The 25,314-nt window shown below is 46.1% G+C and overlaps 1 protein-coding gene across 4 annotated transcripts in view; it reads right to left on the bottom strand.

Annotated features, from left to right (window-relative positions):
- FMNL3 (formin like 3) overlaps positions 1-24,309 on the bottom strand; it is a 111,380-nt gene extending 87,071 nt beyond the window's left edge. For all 4 annotated transcript variants that reach the window (XR_006388183.1, XM_044284535.1, XM_044284536.1 and 1 more), the window contains exon 1: positions 24,062-24,309. Coding sequence is in view for 3 of the 4 variants with exons in the window: in XM_044284535.1 (XP_044140470.1) it covers positions 24,062-24,169 (108 nt within the window). In the remaining variant the exon portion in view is untranslated. The remainder of the gene's footprint in view (positions 1-24,061) is intronic.
- Positions 24,310-25,314: the final 1,005 nt, after the last annotated feature.

Below are 25,314 nucleotides of genomic sequence, written 5' to 3'. Positions count from 1 at the left end.
CAGACAGCAATGCTGCAGTTACCAGCTCTGTCCACTAGGAGAGCAGCAGGGTTAGCCCGCCTTCATACAGTCAGTGTTTGATCAGCGATTTCCAACCAAAACCAGGAGTGGAGGCTACACACAGGTCAGGTATAATGAAAAAATGTTCTGTGTTTGGACCCACACCTGGTTTTGGCTCACAATGACTGATGGAAATCACTGATCAAACACTGACTGTGTTGTGTGAAAGCAACCTTTGGGCTCATGCACACAACCATAGTTTTGGTTTTCGCACAACAGATGTGGACCCATTCATCACACTGTGTGCTGTCCGCATCTGTAAGGCTACTTTCACACGAGCGTTCTGCTGTCCGCTCGTGAGCTCCGTTTGAAGGAGCTCACGAGCGGAGCAGAACGCTTCCGTCCAGCCCTGATGCAGTCTGAATGGATGCGGATCCGCTCAGACTGCATCAGTCTGGCGGCGTTCAGCCTCCGCTCCGCTCGCCTCCGCACGGCCAGGCGGACACCTGAACGCTGCTTGCAGCGTTCGGGTGTCCGCCTGGCCGTGCGGAGGCGTGCGGATCCGTCCAGACTTACAATGTAAGTCAATGGGGACGGATCCGTTTGAAGATGCCACAATATGGCTCAATCTTCAAGCGGATCCGTCCCCCATTGACTTTACATTGAAAGTCTGGACGGATCCGTCTGAGGCTATTTTCACACTTAGCTTTTATATGCCAATATAATGCAGACGGATCCGTTCTGAACGGAGCCTCCGTCTGCATTATTATGATCGGATCCGTTCAGAACGGATCCGCCCGAACGCTCGTGTGAAAGTAGCCTAAGTCCGTTCCGCCACCTGGCAAAAAAAAATATAGAACATGTCCTGCTCAGAAAATATTTGCTAGCACAACTACACTGCCAAATGCTAATGCTGAAAATAAAAAAATGCAAAATGAAAGAAAAGATGTCCTCTGCATTAGAATTCTCAAACCACCAGAGGCTTCCGAGGTTTTCAACAGAATGGCGTCGTTTCCATTACAGCTATATATAGTATAGATTAAAAGAAAGGACATCACTGCCCCTTTAATTGGCATCTCGGCCCAGACTACAGTAGAATAGGGCAGTGATTAATAACAGGCTACAGAAAAGTCCTCAAAATTGGAGAAAGAGTTGGAAAAGACTGTTCACTGGAAGTCATCAGACTCGCAACATTTCTTCCATGAATAAGGAAAGCCACAAGAATGTGCTTCATTTCCAGGACATCACAGCGCGCATGTGTGAGCCGTTTACCATCCACTACGCTGGCTGACCGCTTTTCCACTTGGGCCATATAAAGTGTGGATCCAGATGTCAAACCTCCGCACTTTATGCACAAGATGGGACAGGGAGGGGGGACTGACCTCAAAGAGAACAACTGCTAAATCTATAGAGCAAACTACTTCTGTCGCAACATATTGAAATACCTGTGATGTCATTTACTGCAACAGGTATCCGGACTATCGCTTACATCACCGTATGTAAATGTTCATATACATGACACGCATGGAGGGCACACATCACCTCATTTATGTTATAGAGGAGGTGAGCAAAATACAACACCTTCAGGCCTGACAGTGAATACAGCAATCATTCACTACTCCAATATACACTATACCAGGCATGCTCAACCTGCGGCCCTACAGCTGTTGCAAAACTACAACTCCCAGCATGCCCGAACAGCCTACAGCTATCAGCCTACAGCAGGGCATTGTGGGAGTTGTAGTTTTACAACAGCTGGAGGGCCGCAGGTTGAGCATGCCTGCTCTATACAAAAGCCACTATAATGCCCTACAGAACAAAGCAAAAAACGCAGAAAATACTTTGATACAACTTATGTAAAAACACAGTTTCCTCAGATATAGACACATCAGAATTTAGCAAGAAACTAATGGGGTCATTTATCAAACTGGCTTAAAAAGAACCTGTCACCAGGATTTTGTGTATAGAGCTGAGAACATGGGCTGCTAGATGGCCGCCAGCACATCCGCAATACCCAGTCCCCATAGCTCTGTGTGCTTTTATTGATCCATATGCAAATTACCTCGAGAGGAGTCCTGTCCTGGAGATGAGTCAAGCGTAAAGGAGCCCAGCACCTCCCCGCTTCCTCAGAATCTCCTCCTTGCTCCCCAACGTCAGAAAGCTAGAGAGCCGTAATCTCGCGATGCGCCAGCTAGTGCATGCACAGTGTCGTCATAGTGTTCCTTCCCTGTGCTGGCATCAGCCTCAGGGAACGAACTGCGCATGCACTAGCTGGTGCATCGTGCGATTACGGCGCTCTAGCTTTCTGACATCGGGGACTAAGGAGGAGATTCTGAGAATGCGGGGCCGTGCTGGACTCCTTCACGCTGGACTCATCTCCGGGACAGGACACTTCTCAGGGTAATTTGCATATGGATCAAATCGCTCAAAAATGAAAGGTGGAATCGGATTGGTTGCTATGGGCAACTAAGCCAGTTCTACTTTACCCCAGTTTGATAAATGACCCCATTAGTTTCTTGCTAAAGTCTGATGTGTCTATGTCTGAGGAAAGTGTATTTTTACATAATAAGTTGCATTAGAAGTATTTTCTGCGTTTTACCCCATAGGTAGAGAGGAGGGGAGTCCTCTCCTGCATAACGGAAATGGGAAGGATCCGTTATGCAGCCTATAGACTTCTATTATGGCGAAATGAATGCATTCCGTCGTAGAATTGCGTTATGGTCCGTGGTAACGGAATCCATAACACAATTCTGCATTTTCCAGTAAACGAATCACAAACTAATTTCAAAATATGAAATTCGCTCATCTCTACCAATAGGGGTACTATCCATACAGGACGTACAGTACTGATTTTGTGCCACAGAATTACAGGTGGAAATTCGCAGCATTTAACAGTAGCAGCAAAGTGGGATCCGTGCGGAGATTGATGTCTTATGCTCCAGGTTTCCCCCAGAGATTGCACCCTTTGCAATGCATGAGGTGAAATAGGCAGCAAATCTGCTGCAAAATCCACTTTTTACAACCTCTGTGCGCATACCCCTAGGGTTGTCTACATCCAGAATATTAAAGGGGTAGTCTCATCTTAGACATCGGTGGCATACCGCTAGGTAATGCCACCAATGTCAGGTAGGTGAGGGACCCGCACCTATCTCCAGAAAGGGAGCCCTTTCTGCAGCCACTCATTCATTTCTATCTCTGTCAGCCCCAAAGAAATGAATGGAGTAGTGGCCACATGTGCGCAATGCACTCTACATTAATTTCTATGGGACTTCCTAAATAAAAATAAAAAAAGCCTTTACTTTCTGGGGCTCATTCTAGAGATACAGTATATGCTGAGTCCCAAAGGTGGGACCCGTATCTATCAGACGTTGGTGGCATATCCTAGAGATATGTCACCAATATCTAAGATGAGACAAACCCTGTAAAGGGAGCCTGTCAACATGAAAATACAACATACTCTACAGACAGCATACTATAGAGCAGGAGGAGCTGAGCAGACTGATATATGGTTTTGGTGGAAAAGATTCAGTAAAACCTGTAATTTATACTTTTAAATGTATGCTCATTCTGGTCTTTGATGTCAAGGAGTAGGTCCTATCAGTGATGGACAGCTGTAGGTGTATGTACAGTCTCTTAGACGCAAGGCTGTCTTCACTGATAGACTAGAATGAGCAGGAATATAAATGTAAACATTTTCTAAATCTTTTCCCACAAAATTATAGAGCAATCTGCTCTGCTCCTCCTGCAGATTACTTTGCATTTTCATGGTGAGAAGTTTTAAGCTGATCACACACCCTGGGATTGAATGGACTGTGACCCTCAGTGGATTGCCGTGACTTTTTTGTAGTTTTACCTACCATAGGGTGGTGTCACATAAGCCGGAAGGCGATCCATCAGGAAAGAGAAGCATAAGTCCTTCCTTTATATTTTGTATTCCCTTGTAACCCACTTCTGGCTTTGGCTCAAAAACTACATCAAAAGCTGCGAAAAAAGCTGCGAGTGACACCACCCTAGGGTACGTAAAACTACAAAAAGGTCACAGCAATCCACTGAGGGTCACAGTCCTTTCAATCCCAGGGGCTTGATGGTCTACTCTATAGAAAAATTACATTAGTATCTTGGCTTCTACATCCGCTTTAACATTCATGAAATAAACACAGCAATGTCTTTCTCATTACTGGTGGATGTCCTAGAAGTCAGAACACCACCGATCACCTATGTGACAGCAGATAAATGTTGCTGTAGGGCCAAAACCTTTTAATGCCAATGAGCATAGACATGCAAGACAACCTCTACAACATAGTGCCAGCCATGGTATCCCATTCCTTGTACTGATGAGAGCTAAGAAGTCTGGCATTGCTGGAGGCAATGGCTTTAGATCAGGGGTACCTATGCTGCCCCCAACCATTGGTTCTCTTTTACGCGCCGACCCTCAAGCCCTACACTAGGCTTAACACAAAACATCATTTTTTTGCAAAGTACTCCATAAAAAAAATGTGTGCAGCCCTTGGGGGTGGTACAATATAGCAATGTGGTTCTCGAACCATGAAAGGTTTTGCATCTCTGCTCTAGACGAACAGCTGGCTATAAGGGCATAAGGAATCTATTTCCATGTTTGCTAATCCTCTCCGGTCTAGGAAGGCCTTACCACGTAAGCTGATGGTATATAGGCCGATGGGTAACAGGTGGTGAAGGGGGGGAAATAGTCTGAATAACAACTGATGAGGTGTCTACATAGACAAGCAGGTAAGCAGAGAGTGCAGAGATGAGCACAATGTGAAAGAAGACCCAGAGTAGAAGACATCTCCATTATAGCAAGTGATATGAGAAGCTGGCTTTCCTCTGAACCCAACTCCCTCATGGATTCCTGGAGGTGAAGGAGTTTCTGTGATTTTTCGTCTGTCACTTAACCAGCTGCTAAAAGGCAATGTCAACATTATTATTCTCTATCTTGAATCCACAACCTGAGAGAGATCTCCCATCTGGCAGTGGGAGAGTCCGTATGAATCACAGCCAAAACATTCATATCTAGGAGGATTTATTTGGAAACCTTCACTTCTTGTATAAACTGGAGGTGTAATTACAAACCTTTTGCAAATGATGCTCTGGGTATTGCTATTGGGAAATTATAACTAGACATTCTTGTATTATTTTTTTCTAGCAGGTATTAAATTTTCCAGAAAGTCTGCATTGGCCTATCACAAGTATAGGCAGCACAGCAAAAAAAAAAAAATATATATTAATGATACAAAAAAAAAAAAAAAAAAAAAAAGGAAAAAAATAACACCTAAAATATACGCACACATATGCTGACCGTGACAAATGCAATGTTTTTTTTTTATGGCAATGGATACCTTTCAAATAGAATTTTTATTTTTTTACATATGTTACTGCTTACTTTCAGTAAAAATCTGCACTAAGTTTCAGGCTGTAATCTTTAATAAGTCATGAATTTTCAGACCAATCTGCTGCTAGTTTCATACATTTCTCATGTGGACATGTTCCGCCCTGTAATACATGCTTGATGTTAAGTTGGTGCGTCCAGGATGCTGTTGCCTTTACTAGCTCTCATGTATCAGCAAAGCTTCATTCCTGGACTGATTTTCATTCTACAGCTCATGTGAGATTTGACGAGTGTATGATTCCCCCTCCCCCTGTAGAGGCTGCCATAGGTGGTCTGCTTTCTCTCTACACTTACACACCATGTTGGATATGCTTCTCTCAGTATCTAAACGCCAATACTATCAGCCTGTGTGATCTACCCTTCCTGAAAGCTTGGAAGCTTTGTCCCTTCTCTACTCTCTGATCTGTTGTCTACATCCTCTTCCCCCTCTCTGCTGCTTTCACTAAAGGTTGTCATACACAAAAGATAAATGACAGCTTAATCTTCCAACTGCTACGCAGCCAGCTGCCCATCTACTGTATATGGGGGGTGCCAGATTCTCCCTCAATGGAAGATGTCCAGGAAAAGAAGGGTTAATCTTCGGCACATTGTATTTCACCTTTGTTCTCAATAAAGATAAGTCACCATCAGAGGAGTCTGATGGCCGCTTTCTCCCCTCTCTCTATTGAGAGCACATGCACACTAGGAATCTGCCCTGAATCTAAACATCTACATTGGAGGCTCCATGAGGTTGGGAGGATGTTGAAAACCTGAAATGGGATTCAACAAAATGGCTGCTGCCATAGTGAAGCTCCATGGCTGGGACACCACAGCAGAAGAACCTCATGTGACCGGAATCTATGCACTTCTACTTCCTAAATCAAGGTCGGACACTGGAAAAGGAAAAAAGTCTGATGGAATCAGGAAGACATGGGGCGGGGGGCCTACAGGGAGACTGACCGCTCAGGAAACCCCCTCCTAAATATGCTGAATGGTGATAAAACTGCAATAAGCCACATCAGAAAGCGGATGCGCTGAGACAATTATAACTTACAAAGGCAGAGACTTCTGGGATTTCTATTCCATTCTCAATACAAGTCTCCGGTGCTAAGTCTGGATTCCTAAACAGGAGGACACCGTATTATCACCTCATTCAAAGGGGATTTTCTGGTCATATGGTCATGGGCAATGCAAAACTTCAGATTTTACCGCTAGTAGGGGGGCTGGAAACTGTAATAGGGTTTATGAGGTTATAACAAATGTCAGACTAATAAATCTGAAGATTTGCCATTGCAAAGAGTGAAATCTGTGACTAAAATCTGTCGCATGTTGAGCAAGATGAGGGCTTATACATTTGCTTCATACCCACACAGATCTTTTCATTTAAAGTGTAAATGTTTTATTTTTTACGTTTTTCTTTGACCCCTTTCACTTGCATTATACTGTGTGTATTATTGCAGATTTTCAGTGCAGAATTCTGCGGTGAAAATCTGCAACAATTAGGCCTCTTTCACACGGGCGTCATGTTTTTGGCCCGGATAAGATGCGGGTGCGTCGCGGGAAAGTGCACGATTTTTCAGTGCGAGTGCCAAACATTGTAATGCGTTTTGCACGCGCGTGAGAAAAATCGGCATGTTTGGTACCCAAACCCGAACTTCTTCACAGAAGTTCGGGTTTGGGTTAGGTGATATGTAGATTGTATTATTTTCCCTTATAACATGATTATAAGGGAAAATAATAGCATTCTTAATACAGAATGCATAGTACAATAGGGCTGGAGGGGTTAAAAAAAAAAAATAATAATAATAATTTAACTCACCTTAATCCACTTGTTTGTGCAGCCCGACTTCTCTTCTGTCTTCTTCTTTGAGGAATAGCACCTTTGATGACGTCACTGCGCTCATCACATGGTCCATCACATGATCTTTTACCATGTTATAAGGGAAAATAATAATGATCGGGTCTCCATCACGATCGTCTCCTAGCAACCGTGCGTGAAAATCGCACCGCATCCGCACTTGCTTGCGATTTTCACGCAGCCCCATTCACTTCTATGGGGCCTGCGTTGCGTGGAAAACGCACAAGGAGGAGCATGCTGCGATTTTCACGCAACGCACAAGTGATGAGTGAAAATCACCGCTCATGTGCACAGCCCCATAGAAATGAATGAGTCCGGATTCAGTGCAGGTGCAATGCGTTGACCTTACGCATTGCACCCGCGCGGAAATCTCGCCCATGTGAAACGGGCCTTAAGGGCCCATTACACGGGCAGAGAATCCGTCAGATAATGGCTAACAAGTATTCATAGGAAAGCTTGTTGGCGATTATCTAGCAGTGTAAAAGTTCCGCCGATTACCCAATGAATGAGCTAAATGCTTGCTCATTGGGTAATAGATCATTTGTGCGGACACAAAACACATTGTTTCACGGCAGCAGATCGTTCCGACTAAATGCTCTCTGCTGTCGGCTATGGGGACGATGAATCACTCCTTCCCATACTGTGGAGGAAGTCGCTGCATGTAATTTTCAGCAGTCTTCTCATTATCATCACAAGCAAGATTACAGTGACAGATTTCACCTATATACAGATAAGGCTGCTTTCACACTAGCGTTCGGGTGTCCGCTCGTGAGCTCCGTTTGAAGGGGCTCACGAGCGGACCCGAACGCAGCCGTCCAGCCCTGATGCAGTCTGAATGGAGCGGATCCGCTCAGACTGCATCAGTCTGGCGGCGTTCAGCCTCCGCTCCGCTCGCCTCCGCACGGACAGGCGGACAGCTGAACGCTGCTTGCAGCGTTCGGGTGTCCGCCTGGCCGTGCGGAGGCGTGCGGATCCGTCCAGACTTACAATGTAAGTCAATGGGGACGGATCCGTTTGAAGATGCCACAATGTGGCTCAATCTTCAAGCGGATCCGTCCCCCATTGACTTTACATTGAAAGTCTGAACGGATCCGTCCGAGGCTATTTTCACACTTAGCTTTTTTTTGCTAATATAATGCAGACGGATCCGTTCTGAACGGAGCCTCCGTCTGCATTATTATGAGCGGATCCGTTCAGAACGGATCCGCCCGAACGCTAGTGTGAAAGTAGCCTAACACAGAATCTATCTTTTCATTTAAGTGTAAATGTTTTTCTTTGACCCCTTTCACTGGCATTATACTGTGTGTATTATTGCAGATTTTCATTGCAGAATTCTGCATTGAAAATCTGCAACAATTAGGCCTCTTTCACACGGGCGTCATGTTTTTGGCGTTTTCTATCACTCACAATAGGGGATATCACAGCTTGCCTTCTCCCTTCTCTGCGCAGGTCACAGAACATGCCTATAAAACTCTCCCAAAGAAGTCAACGAGGCCCCTTCCTGTCCATTGTATCTATGTATCTATCTATAATAGCAGGGAGACGGGGCAGACATTTTTTTTTTTTTATAGTAATAATATACAGTATAGTCTGTTCTATTACTATACATGAGGGAGCAGTGAGTTCAGCGTCTACACAGTTCAGTATTGCGCAGTGCTGTGAAGATGGATATTCAGTCTGCTTCCCATTGATTTCAATAGGAGGCTGCACTGCACTTCATGCAGCCGTGGTTTACAGGCATGACCACACCAAGATAGCAAATAAATACTGTCCATGCCAATGCCACTGGAAACCGTGGCAGGTGTTCGCTCGCAAGTCATACTCCATTCAGTGGGGCTAAACCGCAAGTAGGTCCGTGGACTGAAAAAACGCAGCAAAATGCAATGTGTTAATTAGCCCTTAAAGGGGTATTACCATCACATACAATGGGGGCATAACTTAGACCCTTAGGACAAACTCTTAAAGGGAACCGGTCATGAACTTTATACTGCCTGCACTCAGAGCGGCATAAAGTAGTGACAGACGTGCTGATCTCAGCGGTGTGTCACTCATGAGCTAAGTAAGTGGATGACGAAAACCTGCATCATAATCATTGCAGCCCAGGCCTCGAGAAAAGTCCAATCTACCCGAGAAGAGTCAGAGTCAGAGTCATTCATAAGCTCCTGCTCTCCCCGCCCACCTGCTGATGATTGGCAGGTCTCTTCTTAGTAGAAAAGTAAGGAGAAGACTGTCAATCATCAGCAGATGGGCGGGGAGAGCAGGAGCTTATGTATAACTGACTCTTCTCGGGTATTTTTGACTCTTTTCAAGGCCTGCGATTATGATGCTGGTTCTCAGCAACCACTTACTTTTATCTCATGAGTGACACACCGCTGAGATCAGCACGTCTGTCACTACTTTATGCTGTCCTCATTTAGCTCGGCATAAAATTGATGACAGGTTCCCTTTAAGAAAAATGAAGGGACGCTAATAAAAATTAAAAAAAAGCTATACTTAAATGTTTCAAAACCCTCCGATCCAGCACCACATCTCAAATGCTCCCTGCCACGGCTGCCATAACTTCATGTTTTTTTGGGCTGCAGCGATGAGGAGCAGTGCTCAGCAGGGAGGATTGGAGCAGTGGTGTTTGGAACAGAAGGGGTTAAGAACGGTGAGTCTAACTTTTGTAACAGTTTCCTTTCTATTTGCTAAAAGCTAATTTTAACTCTGACAGCCCCTTTAAGATCTCCTTCCCATTTTAGTCATTCTAAAATCAACAGCCTCCAATTATATAACCCATCTGCGAAAACAGATACTTTCTGATCTATTTTGACAGTGATATTCAGTTTCGTTGGACAAACCCTATGTAATTATACAGTGCGGGACCACCATTTTAACCTCTGCAGGGAAAAAAAACTCATGTTATAAAAAAATAAAAATAAAATCCATCAATAATTGTAGAATCCACACAAGGACTGATCTCTAGTTATCAGATAGTGGACTCCATGGACTACTCCTTAGGTCAGAATAAGCGGAGACATGTTCCCTTTAAACCTATAGAATGTTCCTAGGTGTTCATTCTAGATGAGCCACGAAGGAACTAGCGCTGGTAATCCAGGAAACCCTCTGGAGTAACAAAATGTCCAAAGTCTTCACCATGATTAATCTACATAAGAAATAACTCACAAACTAGAAAGTCCTCACCCGCTCATGCTATAGCTTCTAGCAAACACCGTGCCACAATGCAGATTTCAAAGAGTTTAAAGGGGTCATCCAAGTTCTCCAGCCAATGGCAGGCAGGGACGAGCATTGCGGGTGACGCTAGGGAGGCCCGTCCCCCGCCTGCCATGCGAGCGGCCCGGCACATGGGGGGGCTGTTGAAGAACTTGGATAATCCCTTTAAAAATGTTGATATACATTACCGGGTTATTACATAAAGTCGTGTATGGATCCAAAGAACCAGCGAATGAAGGAGAATGGAGAAGATGGCCCAAATCACTCCATGGCTGTAAGGGTGGGTTCACATCACGTTTTATGCCTCCGTTTGACGTATGCGTTACAAAAAAAATTAAAATAAAGGATACAAAAATGCAGCACACCATGTATTCTGCAGAGTCCAGTAAAAAATAAATAAAAAAAATAAAAATAAAAAAGTATACTTTTTTTCCTTTTACAATGGAACTCTATGGTGAATGGATGCCACTGTATGGCATCAGTCCGAGGCATCCTTTTAACATATACATTTTTTGTATATGTTAAAAGGATGGGAAAAACGTGATGTGAACCCGCCCTTAGTCACTCACATAATGTTCTAATATCTAACAGACTGCCGGTCTAACCTCAGTGACAACAACTGGATAGGATTGTACCATAAGAAAGGAAGATTTGCTGATACAAAAGTAACCTCAATGGGGCAGAGTTACTAACATGTCTAGGGTGCTTTACACTGCCCGGTGGTTGGGCAGATTATCGTTAACAAGCGCTCGTACAAATGCTCATCAGCAATAAGATACCGCCAATGACCGGATGAACGAGTGAAACACTCGTTCATCAGGTAATAGGATCGTTGGAGCATTAACCTAAATCGTTGTTTGCCGGCAGCAGATTGTGCCGCCTAAACAGCCTCTGCTGCCGGCAAACAATGATTATGTATGGTGATGGTCCATGTAAATGCATCAGTCCCCTCCACTGACAAGCAGGTTATTGCTGGGAAGAAGCGCTTACTTCCCGACAATCGTCTGCTCCATTGAGCAGTGTAAAGGAGCCTTAACCCCTTAAGGACCAGGCTCATTTTCACCTTAAGGACCAGGCCATTTTTTGCAAATCTGACCAGTGTCACTTTAAGTGCTCATAACTTTAAAACGCTTCGACTTACCCAGGCCGTTCTGAGATTGTTTTTTCGTCACATATTGTACTTCATGACACTGCTAAAATTGGGTCAAAAAAGTTAATTTTTTTGCATAAAAAAATACATTTTTTACCAAAAATTTTGAAAAATTAGCAAATTTCAAAGTTTCAGTTTCTCTACTTCTGTAATACATAGTAATACCCCCAAAAATTGTGATGACTTTACATTCCCCATATGTCTACTTCATGTTTGTAGCATTTTGGGAATGATATTTTATTTTTTGGGGATGTTACAAGGCTTAGAAGTTTAGAAGCAAATTTTGAAATTTTTGAGAAATCTTCAAAATCCCACTTTTTATGGACCAGTTCAGGTTTGCAGTCATATTGTGAGGCTTAGATAATAGAAACCTCCCAAAAATGACCCCATTCTAGAAACTACACCCCTCAAGGTATTCAAAACTGTTTTTTCAAACTTTATTAACCCTTTAGGTCTTCCACAAGAGTTGATGGCAGATGGAGAAACAATTTTGAAATTTCTATTTTTTGGAAAATTTTCCAATATAATCAATTTTTTCCAGGAGTAAAACAAGGGTTAACTGCCAAACAACACTCAAAATGGGTTGCCCTGATTCTGTAGTTTGCAGAAACACCCCATATGTGGTCGTAAACTACTGTTTGGCCGAACGGTAGCACATAGAAGGAGGGGAACACCATATGGGTTTTGGAAGGCAGATTTTGCAGGACTGGTTTTGTTTATACCATGTCCCATTTGAAGCCCCCTGTTGCACCCCTAGAATAGAAATTTCAAAAAAGTGACTCCATCTAAGAAAGTACACCCCTCAAGGTATTCAAAACTGGGTTTACAAACTTTGTTAACCCTTTAGGTGTTCCACAAGAGTTAATGGCAGATGGAGAAACAATTTTGAAATTTCTATTTTTTGGAAAATTTTCCAATATAATCAATTTTTTCCAGGAGTAAAACAAGGGTTAACTGCCAAACAACACTCAAAATGGGTTGCCCTGATTCTGTAGTTTGCAAAAACACCCCATATGTGGTCGTAAACTACTGTTTGGCCGAACGGTAGCACATAGAAGGAGGGGAACACCATATGGGTTTTGGAAGGCAGATTTTGCAGGACTGGTTTTGTTTATACCATGTCCCATTTGAAGCCCCCTGTTGCACCCCTAGAATAGAAATTTCAAAAAAGTGACTCCATCTAAGAAAGTACACCCCTCAAGGTATTCAAAACTGGGTTTACAAACTTTGTTAACCCTTTAGGTGTTCCACAAGAGTTAATGGCAGATGGAGAAACAATTTTGAAATTTCTATTTTTTGGAAAATTTTCCAATATAATCAATTTTTTCCAGGAGTAAAACAAGGGTTAACTGCCAAACAACACTCAAAATGGGTTGCCCTGATTCTGTAGTTTGCAAAAACACCCCATATGTGGTCGTAAACTACTGTTTGGCCGAACGGTAGCACATAGAAGGAGGGGAACACCATATGGGTTTTGGAAGGCAGATTTTGCAGGACTGGTTTTGTTTATACCATGTCCCATTTGAAGCCCCCTGTTGCACCCCTAGAATAGAAATTTCAAAAAAGTGACTCCATCTAAGAAAGTACACCCCTCAAGGTATTCAAAACTGGGTTTACAAACTTTGTTAACCCTTTAGGTGTTCCACAAGAGTTAATGGCAGATGGAGAAACAATTTTGAAATTTCTATTTTTTGGAAAATTTTCCAATATAATCAATTTTTTCCAGGAGTAAAACAAGGGTTAACTGCCAAACAACACTCAAAATGGGTTGCCCTGATTCTGTAGTTTGCAAAAACACCCCAAATGTGGTCGTAAACTACTGTTTGGCTAAACGGCAGGACATAGAAGAAGGGGAACGCCATACGGTTTTTGGAAGGCAGATTTTGCTGGACTGGTTTATTTACACCATGTACCCTTTCAAGCCCCCTGATGCACCCCTAGAGTAGAAACTCCATAAAAGTGACCCCATCTAGGAAACTACGGGATAAGGTGGTTGTTGTTTTGGGACAATTTTTGGGGTAAATTAGATTTTTGGTTGCTCTATATTACTCTTTTTTGAGGCAATGTAACAAAAAAATTTAATTCTAAAATTGTTTCTACATTCGCTATTTAGTTTTGTGGAACACCTAAAGGGTTAACATAGTTTGTAAAGTAATTTTTGAATACCTTGAGGGGTGTAGTTTCTTAGATGGGGTCACTTTTTTGGAGTTTCTAGTCTAGGCTACATCAGGGGGGGCTTCTAATGGGACATGGTGTAAAAAAAAAAAACTGTCCATCAAAATCTGCCTTCCAGAAACCGTATGGAGTTCCCTTCGTTCTATGCCCTGCCGTGCGGCTATATAGCCATTTACGACCACATATGGGGTGTTTCTGCAAACTACAGAATTGGGCCAATAAATGTTTAGTTTTGTTTGGCTGTTAACCCTTGCTTTATTACCGGCAAAATGGATTTAAATTTAAATTTTGCCCAAAAATAGGTGTTTTGGCACCGTTTTTATTTTATATTTTTAACACCGTTCATCCGAGGCGTTTGGTAAAAAGTTATTTTTATAGCGACGACTTTTACGCACGCGACGATGCCCAATATGTATGGCTCTCAGACTTTGGAGACACTAAGCAGGCATCCTAAAACTGCGGCCCTCCAGATGTTGTAAAACTACAATTCCCACCATGCCCTGATGATGGCTGTAGGTTGTCTGGGCATGCTGGGAGTTATAGTTTTACAACATCTGCAGGGCCGCAGTTTGAGGATGCCTGCACTAAAACTAATATTTTTTGGGGAAAGAAAAATTGTTTTCGTGTCTCCAAAGTCTGAGAGCCATAGTGTTTTATGTTCTCTAGTGAACTGTTGGGGATTATAAAAATTTAGTACTCCATGGAAGTGTGATACTGAAGCAATCGATAATGCAGAGGCCCGGATGATCGGGGCACGTGTCACATTGAGTTGTGGTGTCCTTCCGTATCCCCCTCTTGTGACACACTCTGCACTTTTTTTGGGTTCGTCCCTTCTTTCCAGTATGGGGGACCACACCTGGAAAGTGTTGGCCAGGGACGATCCGGGCGCCTCCAGTTCCCGAGGTACTCCGGCCTGCTCTTTCCCGGTCCGAAAAGATCAGGTCTTTGAGGACTGCCTCATAGAATTGGAGGAATGTCCCTGTGCTGCCAGCGCTTCGGGATAGTACAAAAGAGTTGTACATGGCAACCTGCACCATGTAGACCGCAACTTTTTTGTACCATGCCCGGGTTTTGCGCATGGCGTTATATGGCGTGAGGACTTGATCAGAGAGATCAACTCCTCCCATATACCGATTGTAGTCGACGATACAATCGGGCTTGAGGACCGTTGCCGCGGTACCTCGCACAGGGACTGGGGTGGTGCTGTTACCGTGGATTGTGGACTGCATAAGGACATCCCTCTTGTCCTTATACCTGACCAGCAACAGGTTTCCACTGGTAAGTGCACGGGTCTCACCCCTGGGGATAGGTACCTGGAGGGGGTAGGCAGGGAGGCCGCGTTGATTTTTCCGCACGGTCCCACAAGCGAACGTGGATCTGGCGGCAAGGGACCTGAACAAGGGAATGCTGGTATAAAAGTTGTCCACGTACAAGTGGTAACCCTTATCCAGCAGTGGGTACATAAGGTCCCACACGAGTTTCCCGGTAACACCCAGAGTGGGGGGACATTCTGGTGGTTGAATCCGGGAATCTCGCCCCTCGTACACACGAAATTTGTAAGTGTACCCTGAGGTACTCTCACAAATTTTGTATAGCTTCACGCCATACCTCGCCCGCTTTGTGGGAATGTATTGGCGGAAACTGAGTCTCCCCTTGAACGCAACGAGAGACTCATCAACCGCGACCTCCCTTCCAGGTACGTAGGCCTGCTGAAATGTGGCCCCAAAGTGATCGATGACCGGCCGTATCTTGTACAGCCGGTCATAGGCAGGATCACCTCGGGGTGGACATGCTGCATTATCGGAATAATGCAGACATTTCCGGATGGCCTCAAACCGGTGACGTGTCATGACCATACTGTACAGTGGGGTCTGGTACAGGACGTCCCCACTCCAGTATTGCCTGACACTGGGTTTTTGGACTAGACCCATATGCAGCACGAGGCCCCAAAATGTCCTCATTTCGGCTGCACTGACCGGCGTCCAGCCACCGGGTCTAGCCAAAACTGAGCCTGGGTTTTGAGCGACGAACTGTTGGGCGTACAGATTCGTCTGCTCCACCATCAAATTCACCAGTGGGTTACTGAAAAAAAAACTAAAAAAGTCTATTTCAGTAAACCCCACTGTGGGAATCTGGATTCCAGGATTGCCAGCGAAATCCGGAATCTCAGGCTCAAAGTCCACTGGGGGACACCAGCTAAGTTCATCGGCAGGGGGCTCCGGTGAACTTATTTGGTGGGCCGGGAAACCAGTACGAACCCCAGGGCGGCTCGTACTAGGGTGGGCCACAGGATCCCTAGCATGTGTGGCCCCTGGCTCCGCCTGGCGGCGTCTCCGCTGCCTTGGTGGCTCATCGTCATCCGATGATGATGAGGAGGATGCGGATGACAAAAGGAACGTGGGGTCATCCTCATCCTCACTGGGGCTCTCAGAGTCGGAGGCAATCTGGGCATATGCCTCCTCGGCCGAGAACACCCGGCGGGCCATGGGTGTGTGTGTGTGCGTGTGTATGTGCGTGCGTGTAAAACTTTATTCTATGTGCGTGTGTGTGGGGGCACGGGTGTTCACGTACTAAAAAGTCCAGGCAAAAAAAAGTGTTAGGAAAAAAAAAAAAAAAAAAAGTTCAAACTTGCTGATCTGCGGTTCAACGCTGATCAGCGGTCGGTGGGGTGGTGGGGCGGGCGATGCGCTAACAGTGGACGGACGCTAAAAAGTGCCGGCCAGTCAGCGCACGCAGAAAAAAAAAAGTGAAGGGTCTGGTGGTGGGGGGAGGGGGTTGGTGGGTGGGGGGGGGGCTGGTGGTGGGGGGGGGATGCGGGGGGGGGCTGGTGGTGGGGGGGATGCGGCGGGGGCAAGTGGCAGGGGGGGTCTGGGGTCTGAAAGTTGAAAAAAAAAAGTTTGGAATAAATGTGCTTTTTTTTTTTTTTTTTTCTAACTTTTCCCTTCTATCCCTGCCTAAAGGTGCCTCTCCCTCACTGACCCTAACCTACCTGGGTGGCGATGGGTGCAGGAGGGTGATGGATGCCGATTAGGGGGACACAGGAGCTGGTGCTGGACGATGCTGCACGGTCAGGGTGCTGGACAGGAAGAGGAGGGGAGAGAGGAGCGCAGGAAGTTTGAATCTCGCGCCTCTCTCCCCTGCACCAATCAGCACCCTGGACAGCGGCGTTCAGCACCAGGGCCAGCTCCGCCTCTGCAAATCCTCGGACTGCGATTGGTGGTGTAAAATTACGCCACCGATCGCAGTCTTTTTCCGGTTCATCGGGTCACAGGACACCCGAATGGACCGGAAACGCAGAAAACCGCAGGTCTGAATTGACCTGCGGTTTTCTGCGATCCCCGATACGGGGGGGTCCAATGACCCCCCCCTGCGTTGTTACGGGATGCCGGCTGAATGATTTCAGCAGAAATCCCGTTTCGATTAACCCCCGCGGCGCCGGAATTCAGATTTTAAGTCAGGACGTACCGGTACGTCCTCGGTCCTTAAGGACTCGGGAAATAGGGCGTACCGGTACGTCCTCGGTCCTTAAGGGGTTAAGATTCAGATACTGTAAACTTTTTATTCCCCCCCAACAACAGATACAGATCTGATATAAATGTTGCTTGTCCCAGGCGCTGACCCACAATCCAGAAAAAAAAAGAAAAAAAAATCTCAAAATGCAGTGATAATGAAGTATTATCGTAACATACAATAAGAATATATATTTTTTATTTGATTTACATTTTCCTCTTTGGTAGCGCCACCTGCTGTTTATCCTGCTGGTCCACCTTCTCCTGCATTCAGAGGTGGACTGACATGCTCAGTAGCTTCCCTGCTCTCTCCTAGTCCCCGCAGTGCTAGTGATCTCCTGGAGAAGCAGGGGAAGTGGTCCTCCATTCATACACATATATAGCTATATCTCTAGACAGCAGAGAAGGAGAAGGTGGGGGCATTACATACTACATGTATCTCTGGGGCTATACATCATGGAATATTTTGTATGCAGGGGAGGAAGGGGTTAACAAGAGCTAATTGCAATGCCTCCTGGAAGATGCAGCACCTTGATTCGCTGCTGCCCATCCGCGGAAAGGTAAGGCAGATAATGAAAGAAAAACTGTTTGTGGGTTCCCCCCTTTAATTCAAGCATCAGAAATCCCCTCATAAAAAATAAAAAAAAAATTACATTTTCAAAAGGGGAACCCCCCCCCCCCCCCCACACACAAAAAAAAAAAAAAAAAAAAAATCAGGCTAACTTCCTCTTTGTGGTTTGACGGAAACTCCCTATAAACAATGATATCATCCAGCACCCGCCGTACTCCGAGAGGCCGTGTCAGTACCCAATACCAGGTATAGTGTAGGTTTTTCTCAAGAGGTACACAAATTCACATTTTCTCCGAGATTGAGCAAATGGGTGGTGTGTGACCCAGGTAAGTACTTCCAAAGGGATGATGTACAATCACTTTTTCATGGACTTTCTCTCGAGTACCAATTTTCCAAGACTGGAACTACCCCTTTATGTCAATTACAGTAAACTAATGACTAGATTGATATAAAATGTGGCGCACAACTGCAACAATTCCTACACAATTCTACAGCAATTTGCACTAATTTCCTGTCTCTCAAGTAGCCTAAATATGAATACAACACAATAACATGAAGCTCCTGCCCCAGGACCCCCATAATCGCCAGAGCCGCCAGACCACCATAACAATGATAGCAAGAGTAACTGAAAATATAGTGCCAGTTACAGGCCCCCCAGAACTCTGGCAACCACAGGACCCCCACAACAGTGATAGCAAGAAAGACCCTACACCAGGAATACTCTTTGCAGCTTTAGGCTACTTTCACACTCACATTTTGTGCGGATCCATCATGGACGGATCCATTCAGATAATACGACCGTCTGCATCCGCTCAGAACGGATCCGTTTGTATTATCTATAACATTGCCAAGATGGATCCGTCTTGAACACCACTGAAAGTCAATGTAGGACGGATCCGTTTTCTATTGTGCCAGATTGTGTCAGTGAAAATGGATCTGTCCCCCATTGACTTACATTGTGTGCCAGGACGGATCCGTTTGGCTCAGTTTCATCAGACAGACACCAGAACGCTGGAAGCAGCGTTTTGGTGTCCACCTACAAAGCGAAATGGAGACGGAACTGAGGTAAAACGGATGCATTCTGAGCGGATCCTTTTCCATTCAGAATGCATTAGGGCAAAACTGATCCGTTTTGGACCTCTTGTGAGAGCCCTGAACGGATCTCCCAAACGGAAAGCCAAAATGTGAGTGTGAAAGTAGCCTGAGGCCTCATGCACACGACCGTGCCATTTTTGGCGGTCCACAAACCGCGGATCCGCAAAAAACAGAAGCTGCCCGTGTTGCCTTCCGCAATTTGCGGAACGGAACGGGCGCCGGCAATTTTAAATGCCTATTCTTGTCCGCAAAGCGCAGACAAGAATAGGACATGTTATTTTTTTGGGCGGGCCCGCGGAATGGAGCCAGTGGACAAGTTTAGGCATTCTCTATATAGCGCTGGCCATGTGCAGTCTGCAAATTGCGGAACTCACACCGCCGGTATCCGTGTTTTGCTGATCTGCAAATTGCGGACCGCAAAACACCTTACGGTCATGTGAATGCACCCTCAAGCTGCAAAGAGTATTCCTGTCGAGTGCCGCATTCTTTTTTTTTTTTTTTTCTTTCTTTCTGCAAATACCACATGTCTTCATGCCGAGCACCACCGTTACTCACATTTGACCAGTGCAGCACCAAATTAAATTCCACACCTACAGCAGTGCCGACCATACTCCACAGAGTATTTTCAGTGACACCTTCCCTTTAACTCCTATCACTCACAAGGACAAGCAAATCTAATACACGACTCCCGTCCTATTGTCAGGTGAACCACGAAACCTCCCATCACATACAAGAAATTCAATGTCCTGTGCACCTTTTCATATGCATCAAAGCAGATACTCGAGAAATACCACCTACTGAGCAGCTGCCGTGATGGTTGGAACAGGTTAAGTCTTGTAGGAGGAGAGCATTTCCTGTGTTTTACATGGTCATTTCTCCATTTCATTACCCATTGTTTAGTGGTCTTCCGCTGGTGAATGCGCTTTACCCCTCCCTGTTGGAGACTTCAGACTTTTGAAGAAAACACGTTTTAGGCAGGGTGCCGACTCTCCTTAAAGAGACCATGTGTGTATGGAGACTTGGTAGCAGCACTCCCTTGTATGGCAAAAAGGTATCTCCCAGGGAAAGAGAACCATCTCGCTAGCGCCACCTTCTTGAAGTGGCTGACTAGGAGTCAAAGCCTTCAGACATGACAAGGGAACATAGCCAAGCCAATTATCCACCCACAGACAGCTGTTTCAGGGTGCTTGCCCCTCATCAGAACAGAGCAGGATTCTGGCTGGGCGCGATGCCTTGAACGGGTGCTGGCTCTCCTTAACGTTTTAGCAGTGAGAAAACACATTAAAGGGGTTGTCAGGACAGGTCATCAATATCAGATCGGCCAGAACCATGAAGGATTATTCTCGTAGTCCACTAACCTGAATAGTGATGGCCATGCTGCTGCCAAATTAGCGTCGTGCAGTAACGTTTTAACAACCCAATGACCAATAGATAAGAACCACAAAGTTGCTATAAGGTCACATTTCTGCTGAAAATGTAATCATATCTGGTGGGAAAAAGGCGAGTATGCTGCGATGCAATTCCCATCTAAATAATGGACACCATGAAGGAAACCGGATGAACCCATAGACAATGGTGTCCGTCAGGTGCCCCCATTGGCGATGGAGAAGAAAAAAAAAGAAATTTTACCGGATGTATGAACAGAGCTTTAGGCTGGAGTCACACAATGCAGTTTTCAGAACAGGACACAGGAGTAGACCCAAAGGGGACAAGAATGATCACCCTTTATGCTTTTAATTGTTTTTGGATCCCCTTCTGGCTTTTTCGTCCCCCCAAAAAAAGATATCAAGAACTATGTGTATGATTCCAGCCTAAGAAGTTCCATCGGTATTGGCTGATTTACAAGACCATAATCGGTCTGGGAAACACGGTCCATGCGTCAGCCTCATCTTCCGGTCCGACCGCAGCTTCCCTGACCCAAATTGGCTGCATCATGGTGACTTATGATACTGTCAGTTCCTATCTGATCGCGGTTCTATTGAAAATGTGAGTACAGTACAATAGACTTGGGATCAGATGCGAACTGACCATTATAAATCACCATGATGAAGTCAGTTCAGGCCAGCGAAGCAGCGGCCAACACATGGACCATGTTTCTCGGGCCGATCCCAGTCTTGTGAATCAGCCCTGATGCAACTTCTTGCAAAGGTGCAGGGTGACTACCCTAGAATTATGGTCAATTTGAAATGAACAAGATGAAGGCAGTCCACGTTCCAGCATGCCCTGTGCTACTCACTGCTGTCACCATGGATCAGGAGACCATTAGCAAGAACTCATCCTCCTCTTGTCTTATTTTATTTTCTGTCAGCTCCCCATAAGGCGAGAAGAGTCGACTAGTCGGAAAATGAACGTATTTAGACAACACCGAAAATTGTTCCCTGAAAGTGGAGCATCACTTTAACAAGAAAGCAATTAACTTTCAGTCACTAAGCAGTTAATTATGGAATCCTAAATCTCAGACAAGATTAAGATGGACAATCCTGGATAATCTGTGATGGCCTCATGTCAGCCACCCCCTGCACCACTTGTAAAGTCTCATCTATCTATACTGGAAGCAGTCAGGTAGAGAAGACAGCTGATAGACAGGTAGACAACTGACAGCTGTTCCCCACCGCTCTAGAGATGTGTCTTCAGCCCCATCAGAAATAGTCATCTACTGGAGCCGCCTTGTAACCGCCCCCTCTATAGAGTTATGCACAAATTCCTCAAATCCCAAAAGAGACTTCAGTCCAGCAAGGAAAAAACTTCACTGAAGAGGAAAAAGGGGAAAGAGAGACAGGACTTGGTGAGATCTCCAGACCTAAACAAACGGCCAGCCTATAATGAGCCTAGAGACAGCACAGGCCAGATCCAGAGCGAGAGAGGGAACCAAAACTAGAGCGAAAACTCCAGACAGGGAGCACAGCCAGACATCACCGTCTGATACACGTCCAAGGCCTGGCTACAGAGAATGGGGGGAACCGAGTCTGGAGGAGAACAGAAACTCTACCCTGCTAGACCTATAGTCAAAACTGAAGTATAATCAGGGTGTATACCGCACAAGACACGTCCCAAGTCTGACCTAAGCCTTAAAAAGGTGTCTTGTTCTGCTGGATGCCCGAAGACCAGTGTGAATTACACTAAACACTAGAGAAACCCTGGCACCAGCTGAGCCGTTTCAGGTAAAAAAAGGTCTCTAATGTCATAATCTGACCTTCCAAAGTTCAATAAGACGGTAAAATGGACAACCCAAATGAAGAATCTAAATATGCCCATGTCTAGGATACAGCACAAACACTCCCTTCACTCTGGGCAGTACCAACCCCCCTGCCCTCACCATGGGCAGTACCAACCACTCTGTTCTCACCCTGGGCAGCACCATACAGCCAGCCCTCACGCCGGATATAACCCAGCAGTTATCCCTCACCCTGTGTTACCAACCAGTCAGCCCTCACCTATGGTATCATTATAATCATTTGGGGTACATCCAACCACTCAGCCCTTAACCTTGGTATCCTCATCACGGGTACTATGGTATTCATCATCCAGGGTAGTGCCAACCACTCAGCCTTCACCCATGGTACCATCATCATCTAGAGTACTATGGTATCATTATCCAGGGTACTCCCAACCACTCAGCCCTCTCCCATGGTATTATCATCCAAAGTACTATGGTATCATCATCTTGGGTAATGCCAACTACTGAGCCCTCACTCATAGTATCACCATTCAGGATAGTGCCAACTACTGAGCCCTCGCTCATAGTATCACCATCCAGGATAGTGCCAACTACTGAGCCCTCGCTCATAGTATCACCATCCAGGATAGTGCCAACTATTGAGCCCTCACCCATAGTATAACCATCCAGGATAGTGCCCACTACTGAGCCCTCGCTCATGGTATCACCATCCAGGGTGCTGCCAACTACTGAGCCCTCACTGATAGTATCACCATCCAGGATAGTGCCAACTACTGAGCCCTAACTCATAGTATCACCATCCTGGATAGTGCCAACTACTGATCCCTCAGCCATAGTATCACCATCCAGGATAGTGCCAACTATTGAGCCCTCACCTATAGTATCACCATCCAGGATAGTGCCAACTACTGAGCCCTCACCCATAGTATCACCATGCAGGATAGTGCCAACTACTGAGCCCTCACCCATAATATCACCATGCAGGATAGTGCCAACTACTGAGCCCTCACCCATAGTATCACCATGCAGGATAGTGCCAACTACTGAGCCCTCACTCATAGTATCACCATGCAGGATAGTGCCAACTACTGAGCCCTCACTCATAGTATCACCATGCAGGATAGTGCCAACTACTGAGCCCTCACTCATAGTATCACCATGCAGGATAGTGCCAACTACTGAGCCCTCACCCATAGTATCACCATGCAGGATAGTGCCAACTACTGAGCCCTCACCCATAGTATCACCATGCAGGATAGTGCCAACTACTGAGCCCTCACTCATAGTATCACCATGCAGGATAGTGCCAACTACTGATCCCTCACCCATAGTATCACCATCCAGGATAGTGCCAACTACTGAGCCCTCACCCATAGTATCACCATGCAGGATAGTGCCAACTACTGAGCCCTCACCCATAGTATCACCATGCAGGATAGTGCCAACTACTGAGCCCTCACCCATAGTATCACCATGCAGGATAGTGCCAACTACTGAGCCCTCACTCATAGTATCACCATGCAGGATAGTGCCAACTACTGAGCCCTCGCTCATAGTATCACCATCCTGGATAGTGCCAACTACTGATCCCTCACCCATAGTATCACCATGCAGGATAGTGCCAACTACTGAGCCCTCACCCATAGTATCACCATGCAGGATAGTGCCAACTACTGAGCCCTCACCCATAGTATCACCATCCAGGGTGCTGCCAACCAGTCGCCCTCTCATGCAGATGGTTACAGCCCTCCCTCCTCCTGAGAAGAGCGGACCCCAGTGAGGAGAGGGTCGGGGCGCCCCAGCTGCAGGCAGCACTGCCGGCCGGCGCCTCCATGACTTCGGTGCGGACATCCAGCCTCTCCCCCGGACATGTGGAGCGGATATCCTCGCCGCCTCTATTGTCCCATAGAACGTAAGTTCACAACTCACCAAGACCATAGCGAACCTCTCCTCCAGCTCCCCCGGGTCCGGCATCGGAACTTTCAGAGGTAACAGGGGGGTTCCCGGGGTTCCCCCCGCGCTCTCCGCGTTCCCCATGTTCGGGACCCCGGTACACAGCACCCCAAAAGCTGGGTGTCCCCCTTATTCCGTGCGCGTCCCCGTTACACCAACACAAAGTCCCCGGGACCCATCCTTTGTACTAGAGAGTCCCGCCTCGCAGCCCACACTATGCTCAGCTCCATTCACCCCAGCCGCACACGCTAGCCACGCCCCTCCTCACTGTAGCCATTGGTACACGGCCTGATACACTGCCCTCTCATTGGAGCAGAGGTTGTCTGTGGAATTCCAGTCACACAGCGCCCTCTAGTGACGTCGTGTGACAGGAGGATGCAACAGTTGTTTCAGCGTAAACTTTTCCCAAGCTATTGGACGGCCCCAGCGCTGTATACATTCAGTCATCACTGTAATCCTCGTGCTGTGACGTCACTCACCAAGGTCCCCAGGCGTCACTCCTCCCCTATCACTTAAAGGGGTGGTCCCTCGGGGACAATTATTGATGGGATATGCCATAAATGTCCGATAATGGAGAGTATACGTCCTCTCTATTCACTTCTATCTATATCGGAAAAGAACTGATCAGTTTTATCCCCATGCAGGGCCGCCATCAGGGGGGTACAGCCAATACCCCAGTAAGGGGCCCAGACCCTGGGGGGGGCCCAGCCAGTTCCAAAAAAAAAAAAAAAAAAAAAATTTTTTATTTTTTATTTTTTATTTCCCCCCCCCTCCTCCCACTTGTCAGTGACTTTAGTTGAACTTTATTGCATCGCTAGAGGGGGGCAATTGATTATTCCTTGCTAGTGATGTCCGGTTCATGAACGAATCATTCATTTGAATCGATTCAGTTCACTGAACCGGAGGAGTCGATTCCTCTGACTGAGCTGATCCGAGTGAAACAGCTCAGTCTGACCCAGCGCACAATAGCAGAGCCGCTGGCAGCAGGGAGGGGAGGGGCTCGGGAGGCGTGTAATCTGATCCTAGAGTGGAAGCTGCTGCCGCCAGCCCCTCCCCTCCCCGCCCACCAACCAATCGGAGCTGAGGAAAGGTAAGCACTAGCAGCTCTGAGTCTGAGTCACTGACACAAGTACAGGGAGTCTGAGAATGGAATGAGTCACAGGTTAAAATATTTTAAAGATCCGACTGCAAGCAGCGTTTTGGTGTCCGCCTCCAGAGCCAAACGGATG

This window comes from Bufo gargarizans, chromosome 3 (genome assembly GCF_014858855.1).
Source record: "Bufo gargarizans isolate SCDJY-AF-19 chromosome 3, ASM1485885v1, whole genome shotgun sequence".
In the NCBI taxonomy this organism is placed as follows: domain Eukaryota; kingdom Metazoa; phylum Chordata; class Amphibia; order Anura; family Bufonidae; genus Bufo; species Bufo gargarizans.
The sequence above is the reverse complement of the archived record's forward strand: the minus strand, read 5'-3'. Positions and strand labels throughout refer to the sequence as shown.